The following is a 20311-nucleotide window of genomic DNA, read 5'->3' as shown; positions in this document are numbered from 1 at the left end:
TTTTTTTACAAGCCCTTGGTACAGTTGAGCATCTACGTATTTTAAAGCCTCTTGAAAACCTTAAGATGGATTTGGTCTTTTCCTGAGTGTAGACAAAATATATAGTTTTTATCCTCCTATACAAGGATGGGGGTAACTTCAGGATTCCATTTTAGGACCCCTGTTGTTCACCATGGTGCTAGACACAAATAAGCAAGAGATGGTAACATTTTATTCAGATGACATGACTCTGTTACTGATACATCTATAGTCTATTCTTTGTCTGCATTACAACATAATTCATCATTTTAATATAACAAAAGCCTGGGCCCATGGCTATGGATTAAAAATAAACGTCTGGTGAAACTTAGCAGTGCCGTTTTTCTTCTCTGATCTACCTAAGGAAAATAATTTTAGCCATAATTTGACATTGTTGGATTGATCTGAAATTATCTGTTTTTATGGTTACAAATTGGCTTTTATTTTAAGGTTTTGCATCATATTGAGAAAGTGACCCTGGGATTCATTAACACCTACAGTAACTGTACACCTTTCTGAATGAATTGACAAGACAATCATAACTCACACCTTCTTCCTACTGATTTTAGTTTTCCTACTGATTTTCTTGCAGCCTTAAATATTGAGGGGGATTCATTAAGGTTACCACAAAAGTCTAGACTACATGTACACATAGTGTATTCTTTCTGAATGACTAGAAAGCACAAAAATGTGATAGGGATGTTCTTGAATACAAATTGTGTACATTTAGTTTAGGCATTAATGAATCTGGCCCTGAGTCATGTTACCTTTCAAAGGCAGACCATTTTGCTTTCTTTGCCACCTTATTTGAGATGTGATGCTGAGTTTGTGTTAGACAAATTACTCTTTTCAATTGCAGCTTCATTATGTACTGACCATGTAATGATAATTTCAATAAGTTAGCGACTGTATCATTTTATTGAGATTTTTCACTAGGTTATCCTTTCTTACTACTATATGTCATATAAATGAGAAAGTAAGCCAAGTTTACTGAGCAAAATAGTAATCAGCTACGTATTTTTTGCATAATGTTTATGTCATAAAATGATTGCTGATCACTTTAATTACATGTCAGTGCAATTTTGCAAGGGGTAATTGCCTTTCAACTGTACCTCCATAGGGAATATCATACTTCAGTTACACAAAAATACAGAGCACTGTGAGCAGGATTCACAAGCCTACCATGATGTGTTCATGACCATGAAAAGCTAGCCCTGCAGCCATGTGAAATGCTAATCAGGCATTCCAGGGGAGAGGCATATGCTAATTAACCATATTCTCTCTCCCTGGGCTGCCCCTAGGAAGATATCTACACAACTGAGCTAGTCAAGAAACTACTCAGACATGTAGATCAGCACAGCTACCCCTACAACGTCATGGTAGCGAACATGGCCAAAAGGCCTTGTTCAACCACAAACATGAATGTGTGGGTGGAGGAGATACTACACATCAGGATTTACTGTCAAAGTGCCATAACAGCAAAATGGGGCTCGGGGATGGGGGAACCATCAGACACCAGGGAGAATAATGTCTGAAGGTGCCATACAGTGCCACCATTACCTCAAGGAGGACCAGGTGGGTGAAGGGATACACCATAATGACACTAACATTACTGCAGAGATGAGGGGGAAAGTGCCTTAAAGCACAGAATAGTATAACAAAGATGGTGGTGGACACCAAACGCAACTCTTAAGTGTCATAATGGCACCAACCACAGTACAGTGAACAGGGGTGGGGAAAACAAGTAGACCACCTGGGAATACATTGTTGAAATGGCACCCATGTTACTATGGGGATGGGGGGGGTAGAGGGATACAATAAACACCAGGAAATGCACCATAAATTGCTCAAGGCACATACAGCATGACAGAGATGGCAGGGTAAACCACTGAACACCAGGGGACAACAACCTTAAGTGCTCTAATAGCACCAAGTCATACAGGAGATGGGGGGCCACTAGTCCACCAGGGCTAACACTTTAAAGTGCCAAGGTGACACCAATATCATAACAGGGATCTGTGACTGAGAAGGTATACCATACCCCCCCCAGTGCCTAAGTCATATGTGCCGTAATAGCACTAAAGTATTACAGAGGTGGGGGGACCATAGGAGGATAGGGACAGGTACAGGGACTGTAGTTTGTGCATGTGTGTGTGTGTGTGTGTGTGTGTGTGTGTGTGTGTGTGTGTGTGTGTGTGTGTGTGCGCGCGAGCATGCATCTCTGTGTTTGTCTGTGTCTGTGTATGTATACATACTTGTGCTTGTGTGTGACAGAGTAACTGTAGGGGGATTCCACTGCCTATACAAGTAGCAGGATACTACTGTGAAATACAGGTCAGCCATGATCTGCACGTTGCGGTAGTACCTGTGATTCAGGAAATATGCAGACTTGCTGATAATGAGGTCCAACTTCATTGCAGCTGACATGTTCCTGAATTGCATTTGAGCACTTTACTCCGGAAAGGCCTTTCTAGCTCTGAGTTGTGCAGTTTACACTAGTGCCTTTAATGAATTTCTGGGTGCATCTTTTGTTTAGATCTATTGTTTTTTTCTAAGAAACTTTTAAATGTTTACTCGCCAGTTTGAGTTTGCATATTTTTAAGATGGTATCTACATTGTGCTAGATGACAATTATATCTGTTACAAGGAAACCTTTTTAAATGGTTTATTTTTATGTATTTATCAAGATTATAATTTAGTTTGCTTTTTTATATTTGTCATTCTTAAAAATTAGGCTTTGCCTGCAGATTTCCAAGTTTAAATAAAATTAAGTAAGCAAAATATTAACTTCCCTCCCCAATTCTCTCTTCTGTTATTAACAGTACATATAAACATTTTTTCTTCTGGATACAACATTTTTTCTTTGCTGACTTAATGACCCCTTATTTCTTACTGGGTGCTTAACCCACACTCCACTGTCACCAGAAGGATGTTTAAGTAATACTAATGCTTGCGTTCCTTTACCGATAACATTGTAAATGTGTTTCATTATTTAATTTGACTTTCCTTTTTTGTTTATTACAGCTGACAATTCAACTGACTTAGCTGCAGAACTAGTTCATTATGGATTCATTAATGAAGTAAGTCACCATTTTGCAATATGATATGTAAAGAGCAAAAAAATGCAAGCTTAGTTTATTGCAAGCTAACAAGAGATATTCTTAGAATCTCAGAAAAAGGAGATGAGGTGCCCAGTTTTCAACTTTCCCCTAGTTGTTCAAAATAAATAATATAACTGGGTTTGTGTGTGGCATGCATTATGAAAGCACTGAGAAAAGGTTACAACAGATAAAAGGTTTTATTTTAACTCTAAACTGCAACAAATATAACTAAGCATACAGTTAATAATGTGTCTTTGGGCATCCAGAGACAAGCATGGTTTCATTGTGGCAAGATATCATGTAATTCGCTTTACTGTTTTTTTTTTTGTTTGTTTTTTTAAGAAAAAGATGGTAAAGAGTACCATAAGAAGGGCTAGGCTGAATAAGTGTTTTCTATCTATTTCTGTGGCACTGCACCTCAGAGTTGTTATATCTAGTTTTGTAGGTTTGGGAGAAAGCCACTGAAAAATATATCCTTAGTAATTTTTTTCTTGGAAATGTTTGTGGGCTCCATATCTTCTTTGGTGAATTGTTTTATAGTAAGTACACTGTGTGTGCAATTTATTTTGCTGCTATATACAAGCACTGTCACCATTTTGAACTGTACTAAAGCTAAGCAACTTAATTCACTTGATATAAAAACATGAAGTATGTACAAAGTCAAATTAATTCTGTTCAATTAGTTGTGTGGTATCTGCTTTTCCTTTATAATTTCACTCCTTCATGATGCATTCAGTAGAACTAAAATGCAATATACCAGAACTCCATTACTGACATATAGCTGACAGCTATACATCAAGAAGAAACTATGGTGTTTCAGGAGATTAAGTTCACAGTTTGAGTGCCTTAATGTATGATAGTTTGGTTGAATTTACCTGTAATTTAATTTAGTATATTAAGAGGCAGTGTTAACAAACAGTCTTTTTACTCACAGGTCCACTTTTCAGTTTCACAATGTATTAGTAAAGACTTTCGGCTTTTCCCGGTTAGGGGTCACCACAGCGGAACTCCAGTCCACTCATGATTGGCAGTGGATTTTTACGGTGCCAAGTTGCCAGCCCGACGCTCAACCTTCAACGAAGGCACGCCCATTCATGCTCGCACCTACCTGCATGTCTTTAACGTCACTCGTACGCAGGGAGGACATGCAGACTCCACACAGAAGGCGCACCAGCCAAGAATTGAACTGGAGAACCTCTTGCTGTGAGGCGACAACACTAACTGCTGTACCACCGCGGCTAATGTATTAGTAAGCCAGACATATTCAGTTTAATTAAAATTTATGGCATCTGACTACATAACAGTCAAATGTTGCTCATAAATCCCAGGTTTAATTTATGTTACTAAATATAATAACATGTTTCCATGGATGCCACTAAAAGGAAGAGCAATGTAGTTAAAAAAAGGCAAAAATGAGAAAGTGAGCCCTGAAAGAAAATTGAAAGTATCCAGTGACTTATAATGGTTAATCACATATGCTAGATTTTACACATCCTGAAAAGTGGCAGATTTTTACTATTTGACAAGAGAGCAGACATAAATAAACTGGTATTACGTCAAGATATTCCATTTGTCATCTCAATATGGCAATAATAAAGCCACAGTAAAAAAAATTGTTACAGCTGCTAGGATGGTGCAAAATGTTTTAATTAAAAAAATTGAAACATTGAAATATATAAAGGTAAACACTGTAGAGAATAAAATGTCATCTCAAAGTTTCATAAAGTTAGTGCAGGGATTTTATACAAAGTGGAATAGAGTGAATGGGCCATGCAAATACTGTTTTTAACTAAATGTAGAAATCATTTACAATTCAGTCTTGTAGATAAGACTGTATCACAGTCATATGCAAAAATGACTACATAATGGATATTGACAATCAGATGGTTTTGATCATCACTCGAAATAATGCAGACTATATGATCTGACAAATGTCAACCCCTTTACAGTTGCTGGAGGCTGTATAGAAAGAAGTGCAAAATATATTATTAAAATGCAATATGTTTTGGCTATGTTACACAATCCAGGCCCATCAATGAATAAATTAATATCATAACGTTTTTTGAAGTGGGCTTACCTGCTTGCAGGACACCTGCATCTCATTTTTGACCTCCCAGTGTTATCTGTCATCAAGAATAGCTATCCCTTTTGATATCACTCAATACAGTCTGACCTACTTAAATGGCTAATAATATTGTATTATTATAGCATACACCTCCAGAGTCAACAGAGCCAGATAATAAACAAATTGGGCCCTATGCAGGGTAATGAATTAGGCCCCTGCCAGCCCTACTAATATCCCATCACCTGGTGCTCTCTTTCCCCCTAGTTACCACGAATAATCTTCAAAACTATCAGCGTATATTCTGTTTTCTACTTTACTTTTACAATTATCAAAGATATTTGGGTTCCATTTGACTTTTATTTCAAATTTTACAAAAAAAACACTGACATTTTCTAAACAAAACATTCCCACTTTGAAAACAGACTTAGCATGAGAAACAGTGAACTTCTCTTCCCTTGAAACTCAACTTAGTGAAAAATAAAACATTAAACTACAAAAGAGGTGTAGAGATTCATACTCAAGCACCAATTAGTGAAGTACTAATTAGCATCTATGTGAAAGGTGTATGAATTCAAAAGACAAGTTTATAAGACATTTGCTAACAGCCTAGGACAACCCACTGAACACAGGTGCCCTTTTTCTGGACCACTGCAGTAGTACTGTCTGGTGAAGTAACTTGGCAGAGTCACAACAATCTCACATTAAAAATAGACTTAGCATGATAAACAGTGAATCTCTCTTCCCCTGAAACTCATATTTAGTGAAAATGTATCTGCCAACCCATTAAACTATATGTAGCCCAAACACAGTGCTTTTTATACCCATGGGTCTGCAAAAACAAGCTAAATTAAAATATATTCATAGTTAAAATATTAATATTACACTTGTAGACTTTATGCTGTTCAATTTATTCACAACTAAATAATAAACACAGTATCAGCATTAAGGAAACTAAGGATCACATCCTAAGAACATGATGATACTCCAGTTTACTAAAAAGTGAAATGCTCAAGGACAGGAAATAAACATGAAGTAAAATCAGAGATGTTCTGCAAAACTGGAGACAGATAAGAGCTGACTACTCCAAACCACTTTTATGAGTTAACAGGACAGCACGTTTTTGAGGTGTGGCACTTGGTGTAGAGATTAAGGCTCTTGTAGCTAAGGTACAGGGTTTAAGATCCTGAGTAAGTCTCTTAACTAGTCAGTGCCCCCTAAATGGGGCATTAAACATGCAGACATACACACACACACACACACATTCACACACACACACACACTCACACACACACACACACACACACACACACACACACACACACACACACACACACACACACGTATAGAGTCTCCATTCCCCCAATGCAAAAAGCTTTGCTTCAATTAATCTCTTGAAATGAACTGCTGCAAAACTAGAAACAGTTAATAAAATACTTGCTAAGTGTCCCATTTGGAGTCATTCATTTGATTCCACTTCTGAAATTCAACCCTAGCAGCAAATTAGATAGATGGTTATTTGGTTGTTTGTCTCTTGAAAGAAAATTCACCCTCCATCATTGTCCACTTACATATAGTTAAATCAAACCATGCTCCATTTTTCTAGTCCTTCTGCTGTGTGGAGCTACAACCAATGAAAGAGACTGGAGCTGTTGCATCCCCAAGAAGATTGGATGCCAAGCAGGAAGTTTTTTTTTTTGACTAATGTTGTAGGAGCAGTTTGAACACTGGCAATGGGGTCTATATCAGTTTGTTGAAAACACAAACCATTGAATACCTATTTATCAAACTAACTAGTGAACCACATAATTTAAAACCCACCCAAGTGGTGGTCTGCACCCTCCACACCTTCCTAACTAAATATACCAACTCTGAGATTGCACTACAGTGCGGAAAAGGGCAAATTCCCAATGATCGCCAACTAGTTCGTTTCCCTGGGAAAAAAAATTTGCAGAAGTGATCGTTCACTGAATTTAGCTTTTGATTTATTAAGTTCAATAGATAGGGATTCAATGGTTTGTGTTTTCAATAAAATGAAGTGTACCCCTGGCAATGAACAGGAAGTTATCTTTGTTGTAATTTTAATGACATAGGAGCAGAATAGTTTGGATGCTAACAACAAGCAGGACGTTATTGTTTTTAATGTCACAGGAGCAGAATTTTTTTAAATTATTTTTGCATGGCCAAACCCCCCAGCCAGCACCTGGCCCTAGGCAGCTTCTTAAGTTGCCTTGTGCTGGGTCTGGCCCTACTTAGTGGTAACTCCCCATTTCACTTATTGTAGATGCTCATTATGGCTGCTCTCAGCATTCACATCCTGCTCCATTCCCTGACAAATCTGGTCCCATTAATGCTTGTATGCAATATCTTTGTTTAGGGGACATGTGCCATGTGTGCAGAGGGCCTGCAGTACCAGTTCATTCCCTTGACTAGTGAACTTTTATAGTCACTGCATCCATTGGATGTACACATGAGGGCAAAACATATCAATCAGTGTATGTATATGCAATACTGTAGCATGCACGTCAGTATGACACTGCCCCCTCCTTAATGCACCTGGCTTCAGCTACAGTTACCCCTATGCACAGCCTTACCTTTGAGTACTATACTCATGTTCTGCATAACACCCTGGAACCCCACATCCCTTGGGCATGTAACCCCCCCCCCATTCATAGTTTGATTATAGTCAGATAGTGCTATGTGTAAGAACTAGAATCATCACAGCTTTGATAAAGGTGGTTTAATATTGGGTAGCAGCATACAGGTGATGAAGATGTAGTAATTTGGAACAAGTTTTATACTGATACTGTCTCAAGTAACAGTGCTGATAAACTGAACCAGACTAAATACTTTGACTTCTGTAGTTCTGAAGAATAAACTGTATTGTCCATTGTAACTCTGAACTCAGAATTGTTACTTTTCTCTGTAATGGCAGTATCAAGACAAGATGCACTGTTTCCTGCAGTTTCTTGACTTTTACTGACTTCTGAATCAACTCACTGCTGTATATTTAAATTGCTGGATCTTTAAACTGATTTCTGTACTCAGTCTCTTGAGTATCCAAACTGAACTGTTGTACTCAATGTTTTCCAAACTGAACTGACTTATGACTAGAAAGTATCATAACTGATTTATTACTGTTTCCTGCATTTCTCTGTGCTTTCTATTTCAAAAAAAAAAAAAATATCCGTGTTTTCCCGCCTCTCCTCGACTAGTTTAGACCAGTATATAGGCATTGCTGTATTCTGGGCTGTGGTGTAGTTCCTGTGTTGTCCATTGCCTTACTTGGATAGAAGGAAGTTTCTTTGCTCACCAGTGGGAGTGGGGAGCCTTGAGCAGCCTATCTGTCCCTGAAGGAGTGACCTCAGCACAAGAGCTTGTAGTAATTGGTTGTTTTGGACCATTGCTAGCTCTTTTGAAGTTCCCTGTTTAAAATCCGCATTTGCGCGGCTTTGGGCGATTGTGCGCATAGCACAGCGCCGGTTAAACAAGGTTAAACTTTTTCTGGCTCCGCCAAGTCTGCTCTTCAAATTTTCACTTAAGAAAGCTCTACTCTTATAATAATCAGTCTACTCGCTTTATTATAAGCCTAGCACTTGTTCTCAAAACCTCTCTTCTAAGTAAGCACTCTCTAACTAAAGTAAGCACTACATCCAACTACCACCCCTGTGAGTACCCACTTCCCTTAAAGGCACAGCACTCCCTTATAATATTCTAGCATGTTGAGTGGTAGATTACTAGCATCCTCTCCGGTTCAGCTGGTTAATCTTTGAATCTTGAGACAATGCTACAATTGTCTCATGTACACAGACAACCCTCTCCTCCTCCCAACAAACACAAATACATGTGAGAGATGCAACTATATAGCCAAACTGGAGGCTGAACTCTCTCAACTCAGGACTGGCAAGACCAGACAGGAGGAGAAGGTAACCACACACACAGCAAACCCAGTCCCACATAGACCTACCACAACTGCAAACCAAACACATAATAACACAAAGACATACTCGGAGGCTCTAACAAAAAACTTACCAAAACAACAGAAGCTCCCAAAGCAGACACCCAAAAATCCACCACCTCAAAACATAACACATGCAACACATACTTCAATAAATCAGTGTGTCAAACAATCACAGCCCTTAAGGTCAAACACCATGCCTGATACACTAGTAATAGGTGACTCTATAGTCAGACACACTGACGTTCCGCTTACCAGGCTGAACAAGGAGAGGGCAACGGTGAGCTGCCTATCAGGAGCTAGGATCCGCCACGTAACACACGCACTCAGGTCAATCCAAAGCAAGTACAAATATGACTCCGTCATTGTCCATGCTGGCGTATATGACCTGAGACGTACCTCCCTGGACTACATGAAAAGAGACATAGAGGAGCTCTCCGATTATGTAGCCCAGGCTGGTATGACCCTGACCCTGAGCAGCATCTTGCCCTCACCAAGAATGATGCCACAATACAAAGACAAGATGATCAGCTTTAATAATTGGCTCAAATACTGGTGTCATTCTAGAGGGATCCAATGTCTGTCTGCTTGGGATGACATGTTCGACAAGCCATGCTGCTTCACAAGGGACGGCTTGCATCTGTCACCACTGGGCTTCCGGATATTGGCTAAGGCTCTTGCCACCCCCATAGTGCCTTTTTTAGGCAAGGCTCAAAAGACAAACCCACCTCCTTAGAAAACAAAAATGGAAAAAAATTAAGGGTAATGCTGCTCAACGCCAGAAGTCTAAATCTCAAGATGCAGGCTCTCGAAGCACTCCTCAGTATGGAGAACATCGATGCCTGTGCAGTAACTGAAACCTGGTTCAAGGCTCCTGAGAGCACCCCAGCGCTACCAGGCTATACCTCATATCATGCTTTTCGGCCCCAAAACTCGGGCCAAACCAAAAAGGGAGGGGGAGTGTCCATATTCATCAAGGACACCCACACCTCCAGGTTAGTGGCAACACATGAAGCATCAGAGACCATCCAGGTGCAACTAACCATAGGCAAAACTGCTATACAACTGGTAGCATGTTACAGACCACCCTCCCAATCTCAGGAACCCCATTCAGCCTTCCTGAAGACATTGGAGGATATGAATGTCTCACCAAACACCATCATATTGGGAGACTTCAACTACCCTAACATAGACTGGGTGCATTATTTAGCCCAAATACCATAGCCCAAAGGTTCCTGGAATTCATAAATTCAAATGCATTGGAACAGCTAGTCACCTCTCCCACAAGGGGAGATAATATACTAGACCTAATCATCACAAACATGGGGAAAAAGTGCTCCACACCGGAAGTATACCCCTCACTAGTGAGATATGACCACAAACTAATCACCCTAGATATACATATCCCACCTCCACCCCCAACACAAAAGACTACAGTGAAAAACTTCTCAAAAGCCGACTTTACACTTCTCAAAACCGAGATGGTATCCTTTAAGCCCACTGGGCCAGTGGAAACCACATCCCACAATGCAGAATCCTTCACAAATGTTTTCTACGGACATCTCCAAGAATGCATGGATCATGCAATCCCAAATAAAACCAAGACCCTCTCCACCAAGGGCAGGCGTCCTGTCTGGTGGACCCCAGCCATAAACAAATTGTACAACAAAAGAAGGAAGCTACTGCATGACAGAGCAAAATCCCATAAAGAGAAGGCATCTCTGATCAGCACTAGTAGAAAGCTACGTTCTCTCATAAAAACATCCAAGGCCAACTTTAAGAGAAAAATCACTATGGACACTAAAGATAACCACAAGGCCTTCTTCTGCTATGTTAGAAACCTGGGCGGAAACCCTCAGATATGTTCAGAGTTAGTTCACAATGACAAAAATACACTGAACCCACAGATATTGCCAACATTCTGGCAGACAGGTTCAGTGCAAATTTCTCCCCTCCCTCACCCCCAAAAGAAGAAATACTTATCCCAGCTGAATGTAACCTCCCTGTCATCTCAGATGTCCAGGTGAGAACCGCCCTCAGCAAAGCTAAAAACACAGCATCAATGGGACCTGACGGTATCCCGGGTTGCGTGCTACGTGAACTCCAAGAGGAGCTAAACCCGCACATAAAAATGCTATTTAACCTTAGCCTTACTACAGGATATGTACCTGATCACTGGCGTACAGCAACAGTAGTCCCACTCCACAAAGGAGGCACCTCTACAGACCCTGGTAACTACCGCCCCATAAGCTTAACAAGCCTGGTCTGCAAAGCTATGGAAAGAATCATTATGGAACTCATAAACAGAGACATTGGGGACTTACAGACACTTGATCCCACCCAGTTCGGCTTTGTAAAGGGCAGATCCTGCCTTTTGAACCTGGTTGACTTTTTTGAAACAGTCACTAGAGCCACTGACGAGGGCAAAGCAGTCCATACAGCCTACCTGGACTTGGCTAAAGCTTTCGACACAATACCCCACTCAGGCATCATAGACAAGCTCAACAGCTTAAATGTAAATCCATATGTCACAAGATGGGTTGCAAACTGGCTAAAGGATAGAACCCATAAAGTCAAAATCGCTGGAGCCATGTCAGACTCAAAGCCAGTCACAAGTGGTGTCCCACAGGGCTCTGTCCTGGGACCCCTCTTGTTCGGCATTTATTTCTCAGATGTGAAAGTAAACATGGGAGGGTTGTGGCTGACAAAGTTCGCAGATGACTGCAAACTAGGCGCCATAGTCAATACACCAGCTGACACATACATCCTACAGAAAGGCCTCACTGAAACGGACAACTGGTGCTGGAGTCATGGCCTTAAACTAAATGCCAAAAAATGTATAGTCACCCCCTTTGGGAAAAACAAAGTACCCACAAATTATCACATAGACAGTAACCCACTGAGTACGGAAAAAGTAATCAGAGACCTGGGGACCCAAGTCGATAGCGACTTCTCATTTGACACCCACGTTGCCAAAGTGGTTAGAAAGACTTTCTACCTTGCCCACCTTATCATGAAGGGATTCACATCCAGATCAAGGGAGGTCATTGTACCCCTATACTCCTCCCTTATCAGTCCCATGATTGAGTACAATGCCCCATTTGGTATGTACCTCACCCGGCACTTGCAACAGCTGGAGAGACCCCAGAAGTACCTCACCAAGAGGATCAAGGGTCTCCAACATATGTCATATGCTGCCAGACTAAAGAAACTCCAGCTCTATTCAGTAGCATACCGCCTACTCAGAGGTGAGCTGTGCCTAACGTACAAGGCCATGTCCAATCAGGAATTGATGGACATGCTCCACCTCAAAAAATCCAAATCCATCAGAACCACGAGAGCTAAAGATTTAAACCTCAGCACAAATATGAATAGGACATGCTGGAGGGACAGATTCATAACTCAGAGGCTTCCCATACTCTGGAACAGAGTCCCAGTTCATGTTAGGCAGAGCCCCTCACTAACTCTCTTCAAGAGAAATCTTGACGAGTGGATGGGAGATCGTAGGTTTACCCCAGGGGTCATCTCTGTGTCACTACTAGACAGAGGCACAGTAAACTAATTCTATTATGTAAGGGGGTCTTCACTGTGTCACTACTAGACAGAGGCACAGTATTCTAAATGTATTCTGTACACTTTTGTACCATTACATGGGGTGGCGAAAGCCACATCACTATGGCTAGGCTTATAAATGCCCCAGTGCAGATAGCCTAGTACTAAACTATGAAACTAAAACTATAATACTAAAGTCCTGTAAATTTCCTACAAGTTCTTCACACCTCTTTAACCTTTGTTTCCAGGCCTTGTACCCATCTACCTCACCAGACACCTGCAACAACTGGAGAGGCCGCAAAAGTACCTCACAAAGAGGATCCTAGGCCTTAAACACTTGTCCTATATGGACAGACTCAAAAAACTCCAACTATTCTCTGTCTCATATAGCCTATTTAGAGGCGATCTCTGCTTGACTTACAAAGCCATGTCTGACCCAGCTCTGTTAGAAATGCTACATCTAAAGAAATCCCAATTCCTCCGCACTACATGTTCCAGAGACCTCAACCTCATTACCACAATCAACAGAACAAGCTGGAGGGACAGGTTCATAACCCAGAGACTGCCCATGCTATGAAATAGACTTCCCATACATGTCAAGTGGAGTGCCTCACTGGCCCTCTTCATGAGAAATCTTGATGAGTGGATGGGAAATAGAAAATTCACCCCGGGGATCACTCCAGAGGCACTACTCGACAGAGGCACTGGGAACTAAGGTCGGGTGGCACGATGCCAGGGTAATCCTATGGGCTAGGCTTGTAAAGGTTCCAGGGCCATTAGCCTAGTACACACCTATGAACCTATAAACAAGTTTTGTTTTTGTACCAAATGTTCCACATACTCTGTTAGCACATCTCATCCCTATTAGTGTTTTGGCCTGAAGGTTGTTTCACTGTGCTCATTTGTATCATTCACTGAAAATTTCTTTTCTATTGAAAGTGCATTTTCTGAACCTGCATGTAAAATGTGAAACATAAAATGAAGATAAAGGCCTACTTTAATATGGATACATGTATTGGCCTATGAAAAGAGAGTACTGTATTCATGTAGGATTTATTCTGGCAAAACTTTATTTATGTCAAGCCTTTTTTACACCATGTTATATCAGTGTGATACAATCCAACTTACAAAAAGACATGTGTTTCACTCTCCCTGACATCCACAATACAAAGCAAAGACTCCTTCCTTAACTCTGTACTGCTCCACATTTACATAACATTTACTCAAATTACTCTATACCTTAAAATGTTCCTTTGTACCTTTGTCAAACAGTTGTAAGTGGTGTTGTGCAAAATGGCAGCAGCAGTGGTTATGTTAATAAAGCCACGCATCACCAATGCCTGTAAACTGCTGCCTGTAAGCAATGCACTAAGCGTACATTTCATCTCATGCCATGCATATCACTATTAGCTTGAAGCATGTGACCTATATGTTTGTGTATGCAATATGTGTACATTGTAATGCCACAATGCAGCTCTACACTGCATGGCATGTGATTCTCAAAAAGTGTACTTCTATGTATGGATCTGCCACATTTCTCCTTGAGCACATCTACCAAGTGACTAATGCTGTCTCAGCAAGTGGTAACAGAATAACTTCTACTTGGTGTGCCATGGAGATAGGGAGAGCAGAATTTTTCCTGTTTTTCCTATACATGCACTTTAGGAAGCACCTGTTGGGTCAATATGATGGCCCTTGTAACAGGTAGATGCCTAGTATGAAATGGACCATGTGTTAAGTGATGCCACTGGCATTACCTACATTGGATAACAATGCCGTCAGCATTATAATGACCTGAGGTAGTGCCACTCTGACCTGGTCTGACAGTAGGAGGCAGAGGCTCAGGAGAGTACAGCAAAGATATACTGTAAGCATTTATTTGTTTTTTTTTTCTGGGGGGATACTACCATAGTCTTGCACTATGTAGAATGTTGTATATGTATGCATAACAGTACATGTTTTGTTTTGCAGCTGCAGGGGACCATCATTGTAACATGGCTAGGTGCTGCAGGAAGCAAGAGCACCTCTCCAGGCAGCAGGATTTGTGTGTGCTCTGTGCCAGTCCACTTTAAAATTGCAATTGTGTTTCTATCATATGTGTAATAATTTCTTCCCATTGTGTCATCCTTCTTCAGATCCAGTTGTGGAAGAGGAGAAGGAGAGGCCACAGTCATCTCAGTCTCTGCCAGCTGCTGCCTCTGGTGCTCAATCCAAGTTACTTCTTAAGAAGGGCCAATGGTCACTTTGCTAGAGGTGACCTGAAGTGGTCACTGGTACCCTCTGTATTTGCCTCTTAAGAGAGGATGCAAAAACTTCTCTCCTGAAAGTGGTTAGATGAGTATCCACTGGTATCTCAACATCAGTTACAGAGGTTAGTTGTTGCCAAGGTGCACTGACAATAGATGCCCACCTTGGCAAAGTTCATTGCCTTCTGGTATAACTGGTGGAGTCGCACAACTAGCAGGCATTCCTCATCTGGCCTATAATGGAACAACAGACCCCATAACATCAGCATCCTAGAGGACTGATGCCTGACTTTGTTGTTCTCTGAGCTAGCCTAATAGCCAACCATGCTGGGAGGTCCCTCTGTCCTCTTCTTGGTGCATTCCCTTCCTTATATGTCATACCCAAATCTTTGTTCATTGTTCAATTCTCTGTCTGTCCATCATCAGTTATTCACCTTTTTTATGTATGTAGGTATCCATCCACTATTCTACCAACCCTTTGTGTGTATACCCTCCCTGTCTTTCTGATGCAGTAGCCTTAGCTATATGGGTTATAACCTGCCAAGGATATAACAATCAAACAGCTTCCAAAGCTCTAGGGCACCTTCCACACACCCAAAATGTCAGGCAGCTTGAGCTGAGCTAAGCTGACTAAAGGACAAGTTTGGGCACAAAGCCCTCCAGAGCTTTACTGCCACCGAAGAGTATGGTCCTCTGAGGCTTTTGAGGATTGATGGTCAGCTTGTACTTTCCTTTGCTCAGCAGATATGTTCCCTCTGGGGGAAAACTTCCATTTTCTTAATTTTGTTGATGTTTTATTACTTTATTTTTGAGCAAAGTTATTTTAAAGGTAGGAGTGTTGTGTTTTAATGGACAGTCTTGAAACTATAATGTACTTTTAAATGGCACATTTTTTTCTTTCTGTTTAAAAGTGGTGTAAAGTAACTGAAACATTTTTTCTGTGGAGAAATTATGTTTATTTTACTTTTGCAGGGCTGGCATAGTGTTGTAAAGTGCTTTTTACTGTGTTTTCCTGTAAAAAAGTAACTTTTGTGGACTGGTAGTATTTATTACAGTTGCTGTATGTCTTCCCTGGGAAACTGGCACCATTTTTGTCTTGACCATGGAATAGACTACCAGTCCCCACAGCCGATACTTCTTCCAGTCACAAAAAGAAAATGAAGCAAACAGCCTTTACCACCGCAGCAGGCTAGCAATTTGCCTCAGCCACAGGTGGGTAATTCTGACATGACCATTTGTTGTACCTCAGATCACTCATCTTTTACCCTGGATCCCTCTGGTGTAGCACCTACAGCCACTATGTTCCAGGGGTTAGGCACGTCCTCTGTGGCCATTGGGCTCCTCTCACTGGACAAGGGAGAGCCAGTCTTGGTGGTCCTGGGAGAAGGAATTTCCCTGTTGTGTCAGAATGCTATGCTCATCCCTGGGTAAGCTGCTGATGCCATTAGTAACATGGTTGGCACCATTTGTGCTGTCAAACAGAAACAGAAAACCAAGCATCTGTCTACTCCTCTTCAATTGTGTTTGGATAGGAGTAGTTTACTGCATCTGGTTCAGGGTTTAATTTATTTGATTCATCCTTCTTGTAAAGTAGTCTCTGGTAAAAGAAAGAGGAATTCCTCTTTTCCAAAGAGATTCAAGATTCTGAATAAGTCCGGAAGATGCAAGGACAGATACAGGGTTTTCCTCAGATTTCTGATTCAGACTCAGAGGAGAGCTCAGTTTGTGATTCTCCCTGTGGGTTTTTTCTTGTTCTCAGACTACTGCTATAATGTGCCACTGTTTTCAGTTGGAGAACATGGAGGTTTCTCATTCCCACAGAAATTGCTGAGTTGTTACAGAAGGATTTTTTAGAACTTTTACCTATTCCTCCAGTTCTGTTTGCTTTGCAGGATGTTTGTGTTACTGCCTACAATTTTTCTGATAGTCAGCCAACTACTCCTAAATGGCAGAAAGCTCTATAAAGTTTCTCAGCCATTTATATTTTCATACAATATTCCCAAACCTGGCCAAGCAGCTAAAGCTTTAGTTGATCCCACTGCTGCTAAGCACTTAGTTAATTCAAATCCTACTCTTTCTGATGAGAATGGGGAAATTATTGGTAGGCATGGGTAAAAAGTGTATACTTCAGCAACTATGATTTTCAGAATCTTGAAGTTTCGGGTTTATATGTTAAAATGTATTCTGACAAATTGTTAAACTATGAGGAATGTTTTATCTGCAGTTTCTTCTTGTGAGGAAAGAAAATGAAGTAAATAACTTCTTTTCAATGTTTATGACTCTGTTAATACTTCTTCCAGGGCTATGCCCACTGATACTGTTTTTTTAAACACATTTATTGAATTATCAAGTCTGACATAGGCAAACATACATGTGTATAAAATTAATCAAATCATATTACAAAATTCACATTTGCAAATATTATACATCACATATATTGTTCTACACAATGTAATCAATCCAACATTATATAAACTGTTCAATTCATGCCTTTTCTTAAACCTCATTCCTCCTCCAAAACATATTTCTGCATGTTTTGTTCCCAGAATTTCTATTTTTTCAAGGTAATTTACTCCTACTTTTCTAAATATGCCACTTATTGTTTTTTTTTTAATCACTGTTGCAGTATTCATTACTTCAAGGATGGTTGGTTTAGACTTTGATTTCCATTTTCTAGCAATTACTTTTTTTGGCAACCAACAGAATTAAACTTAACAAGGCCTTACTATGTCTAGACAATTCAGATCCTGTATCCTAGCTCAAAAAATAATTTCCTTATTTATACTCATTTGCCCACCCAGTATTCCTAACCGAGTACTCTGTAGGGAATTTTAAAGTCTACCAACTCACTACACTCCAAAAACATATGCTCCCAGCTGCCTCTTTTTTCCTGATTACAGCTCCATCATTTGCCATCTACCTGAGTAAAAATTCTTTGGCATCTACTTGGGGTATAAAAGTATCTATGCAAACACTTCCAGTCAAAAATCCTAAATCTTCTAGACTTTGTTGCATATTTCAGTGCCATACATATGTCCTCCCATTGTTGCTTTGTGAATTGTTTCTCAAATCTCTATTCCCAATCTTTTTTTTTATCTCCACTGATTGATTCCTATAGTTATTGTGTAATATTTTATATGTCCCACTAATTATCCATTTTTTAACAGCAGCTGCTATTCTAGATTCAGCTAAAAACTCAACCAATGCAGGTCTTCCATTTAGGATTCTCCTATCCCTTTCTCTTTGCCTATACACTGATATCTATCCCTAATAGAGAAGGCAATCTATAGACTGTAGTCTAAATGTCTTATTAGCCTCTTCCCATTCTATTACTTTCCCTGTCTAATTGTTTGTTCTCATCACCTTGGTTCCTTTGCCAGCTTCCTCGAGTAAATTCCAGTCCCCTCTTACCTATTGTCTGTACCCCTAATTGCAGTCATTCCAAGAGTCAGAATACCCTTTCTCCATTGCCGTGTTGGGTTTGTTATTAGTATACTTTATGCTTCTTTATGAACATATTATTCTGTATGACAGTTGTCATTCTCTTTTACGTTCTGCATCCAACATCCCACTTTTTCCTTATTTCTTGAATTTCCCCTATTTCATCATCATCCCTTTCCATTTTGAACTGTAGCTTTCTGCTTGTCTTACGTATAAGAGCCTTAACTGTGTAGCTCTAAAATACCCTTGCAGATCAGGTAACCCTAAACCTCCTTGTTCTATTGCAAGGATCAACTTATCCCACTTGATTCTTTCCCTCTTCCCCTTGCAGATAAAATCCTTCCACTCTTTATTAATTATTAACCACAACTTCTCCTCTGGTTGATAAAAATATGCCTGACCTATGTATAAAACTAAAGGGATTAAAAACTTTTTTATTGCTTGCATTTTGCAATCCATATCTGGATATAGGCAAGATCATTTACTGTGGTTTTCTCTCTCATCAGCTTACAGCAGTAATGTGACTGCCAATATGAATTTGCATTTTTAATTACTTTTCCCCCTTTGATTTTCATTAGTGGCCATTTCTGATAAAGCATTTAAGAAGTATATGTGTGATAGGCTTGAAAAGTAGCTGAGTTAATTATTCTTTTCAAAGTAACAACTCAGTGCCCAAGCATGAGAAATGTGCCACCCATGATTAATAGGTATTACTTCATATGAGATGATTTGTGTTGCATTCAGGTTTTTCCTTTTTTTTAAACACATTGATTGAATTATCACTTAAGACATACACAAATATAATTTTATATAAACAACATATTAACATGTTTGCAGTTACAAACATAATACATAGCATATATTGTTTTATAAAATTATCATCAATCAAACATATACATAAATTGTTAAATTTCCCTTAAACCTCAGTCCTCCTCCAAAGTATTATTCTGCATGTATTATCCCTACAATTTCCAATTTTTTCTATATAATTTGTTCCTACCACAGATTTTTAATATAGTAGCTAGAATTAGCCTTTGATGTTAATCTTTCTTCCCCTACCCACTGACTTGTCTCAACAAAACACTGTAGGCAGTGCAAAAATGCTGTAACAAAACACACGAAGAAACATGCACTTTTACAGAAAATAAAGTCTAGAAAAAAATGCAAAAATCAAATATTTAGAAAAAAAATAAGAAATGTAAGATGAAAATATTTTTTCTTTGTGGCACTCACCATTAGATTAAAGGGAAAGACAACTAATTTGTAATAATAAAAAAGTGTTTTCTTGTTCATTTGCAACTGAAAACTAGGCATGAAAGCCTTGCTTTTGTTCAGACTCTGGTGATACTATTTATCTGAAGTGTGATGTTGGCAGTCTATGAATGATAATGCATATTTAAATGCCATTGTTTAAGAGCCATTGTTTTCTAAATGTCACTGTTGGAATAAGTGACATAACCATAACCTTATTACTCTGCCACCTATAGTAGCCTTCATGATATAACAGATAATGGGAGAAATGTAGGAAAGAAAGGCAAACAGAAATAAGTACAGACATAAAACAAATGGAATAATTATTAAATGATGCTTTTTCTGTATATAGCATGCTTAGTGTGCATGTTAGGAAGAAAAGCTTGACATTTGGGTGGAGTTCTCCTTTAATTTTATATTCTGAAAAAATGGAACTGTATCAGAATGTTCCACAACCTTAAGATGCCCTTTTCATGTTTTATCAGGTACAAAATAATATAATCTGTAAATAAAACTAACTTTTCTTGAATACCATTCCAATTATATCCTTGAATGTCTGAGTCCCTTATTTTCTATGCCAATGGTTTTAAATATAATGCAGATAACAAAAGGGAAAGAGGACACCCATGCCTAGTTCCTCCATTAAGACACAACGTATCAGAGAGGAACTCTCCCACTTCGA

The 20311-nt window shown here is 39.6% G+C and overlaps 1 protein-coding gene across 2 annotated transcripts in view; it reads left to right on the top strand.

Annotated features, from left to right (window-relative positions):
• NRBP2 (nuclear receptor binding protein 2) overlaps positions 1-20311 on the top strand; it is a 1106111-nt gene that overhangs the window by 1072720 nt on the left and 13080 nt on the right. For both annotated transcript variants that reach the window (XM_044067493.1, XM_044067492.1), the window contains one exon: positions 3043-3098. In XM_044067493.1, coding sequence (XP_043923428.1) covers positions 3043-3063 — 21 coding nt within the window. In that variant the 3' untranslated portion in view covers positions 3064-3098. The remainder of the gene's footprint in view (positions 1-3042; positions 3099-20311) is intronic.

The sequence above is a fragment of the Protopterus annectens genome, chromosome 3.part1 (assembly GCF_019279795.1).
Source record: "Protopterus annectens isolate FY-2018-M chromosome 3.part1, PAN1.0, whole genome shotgun sequence".
Taxonomy (NCBI): Eukaryota; Metazoa; Chordata; order Ceratodontiformes; family Protopteridae; genus Protopterus; species Protopterus annectens.
The sequence above is the reverse complement of the archived record's forward strand: the minus strand, read 5'-3'. Positions and strand labels throughout refer to the sequence as shown.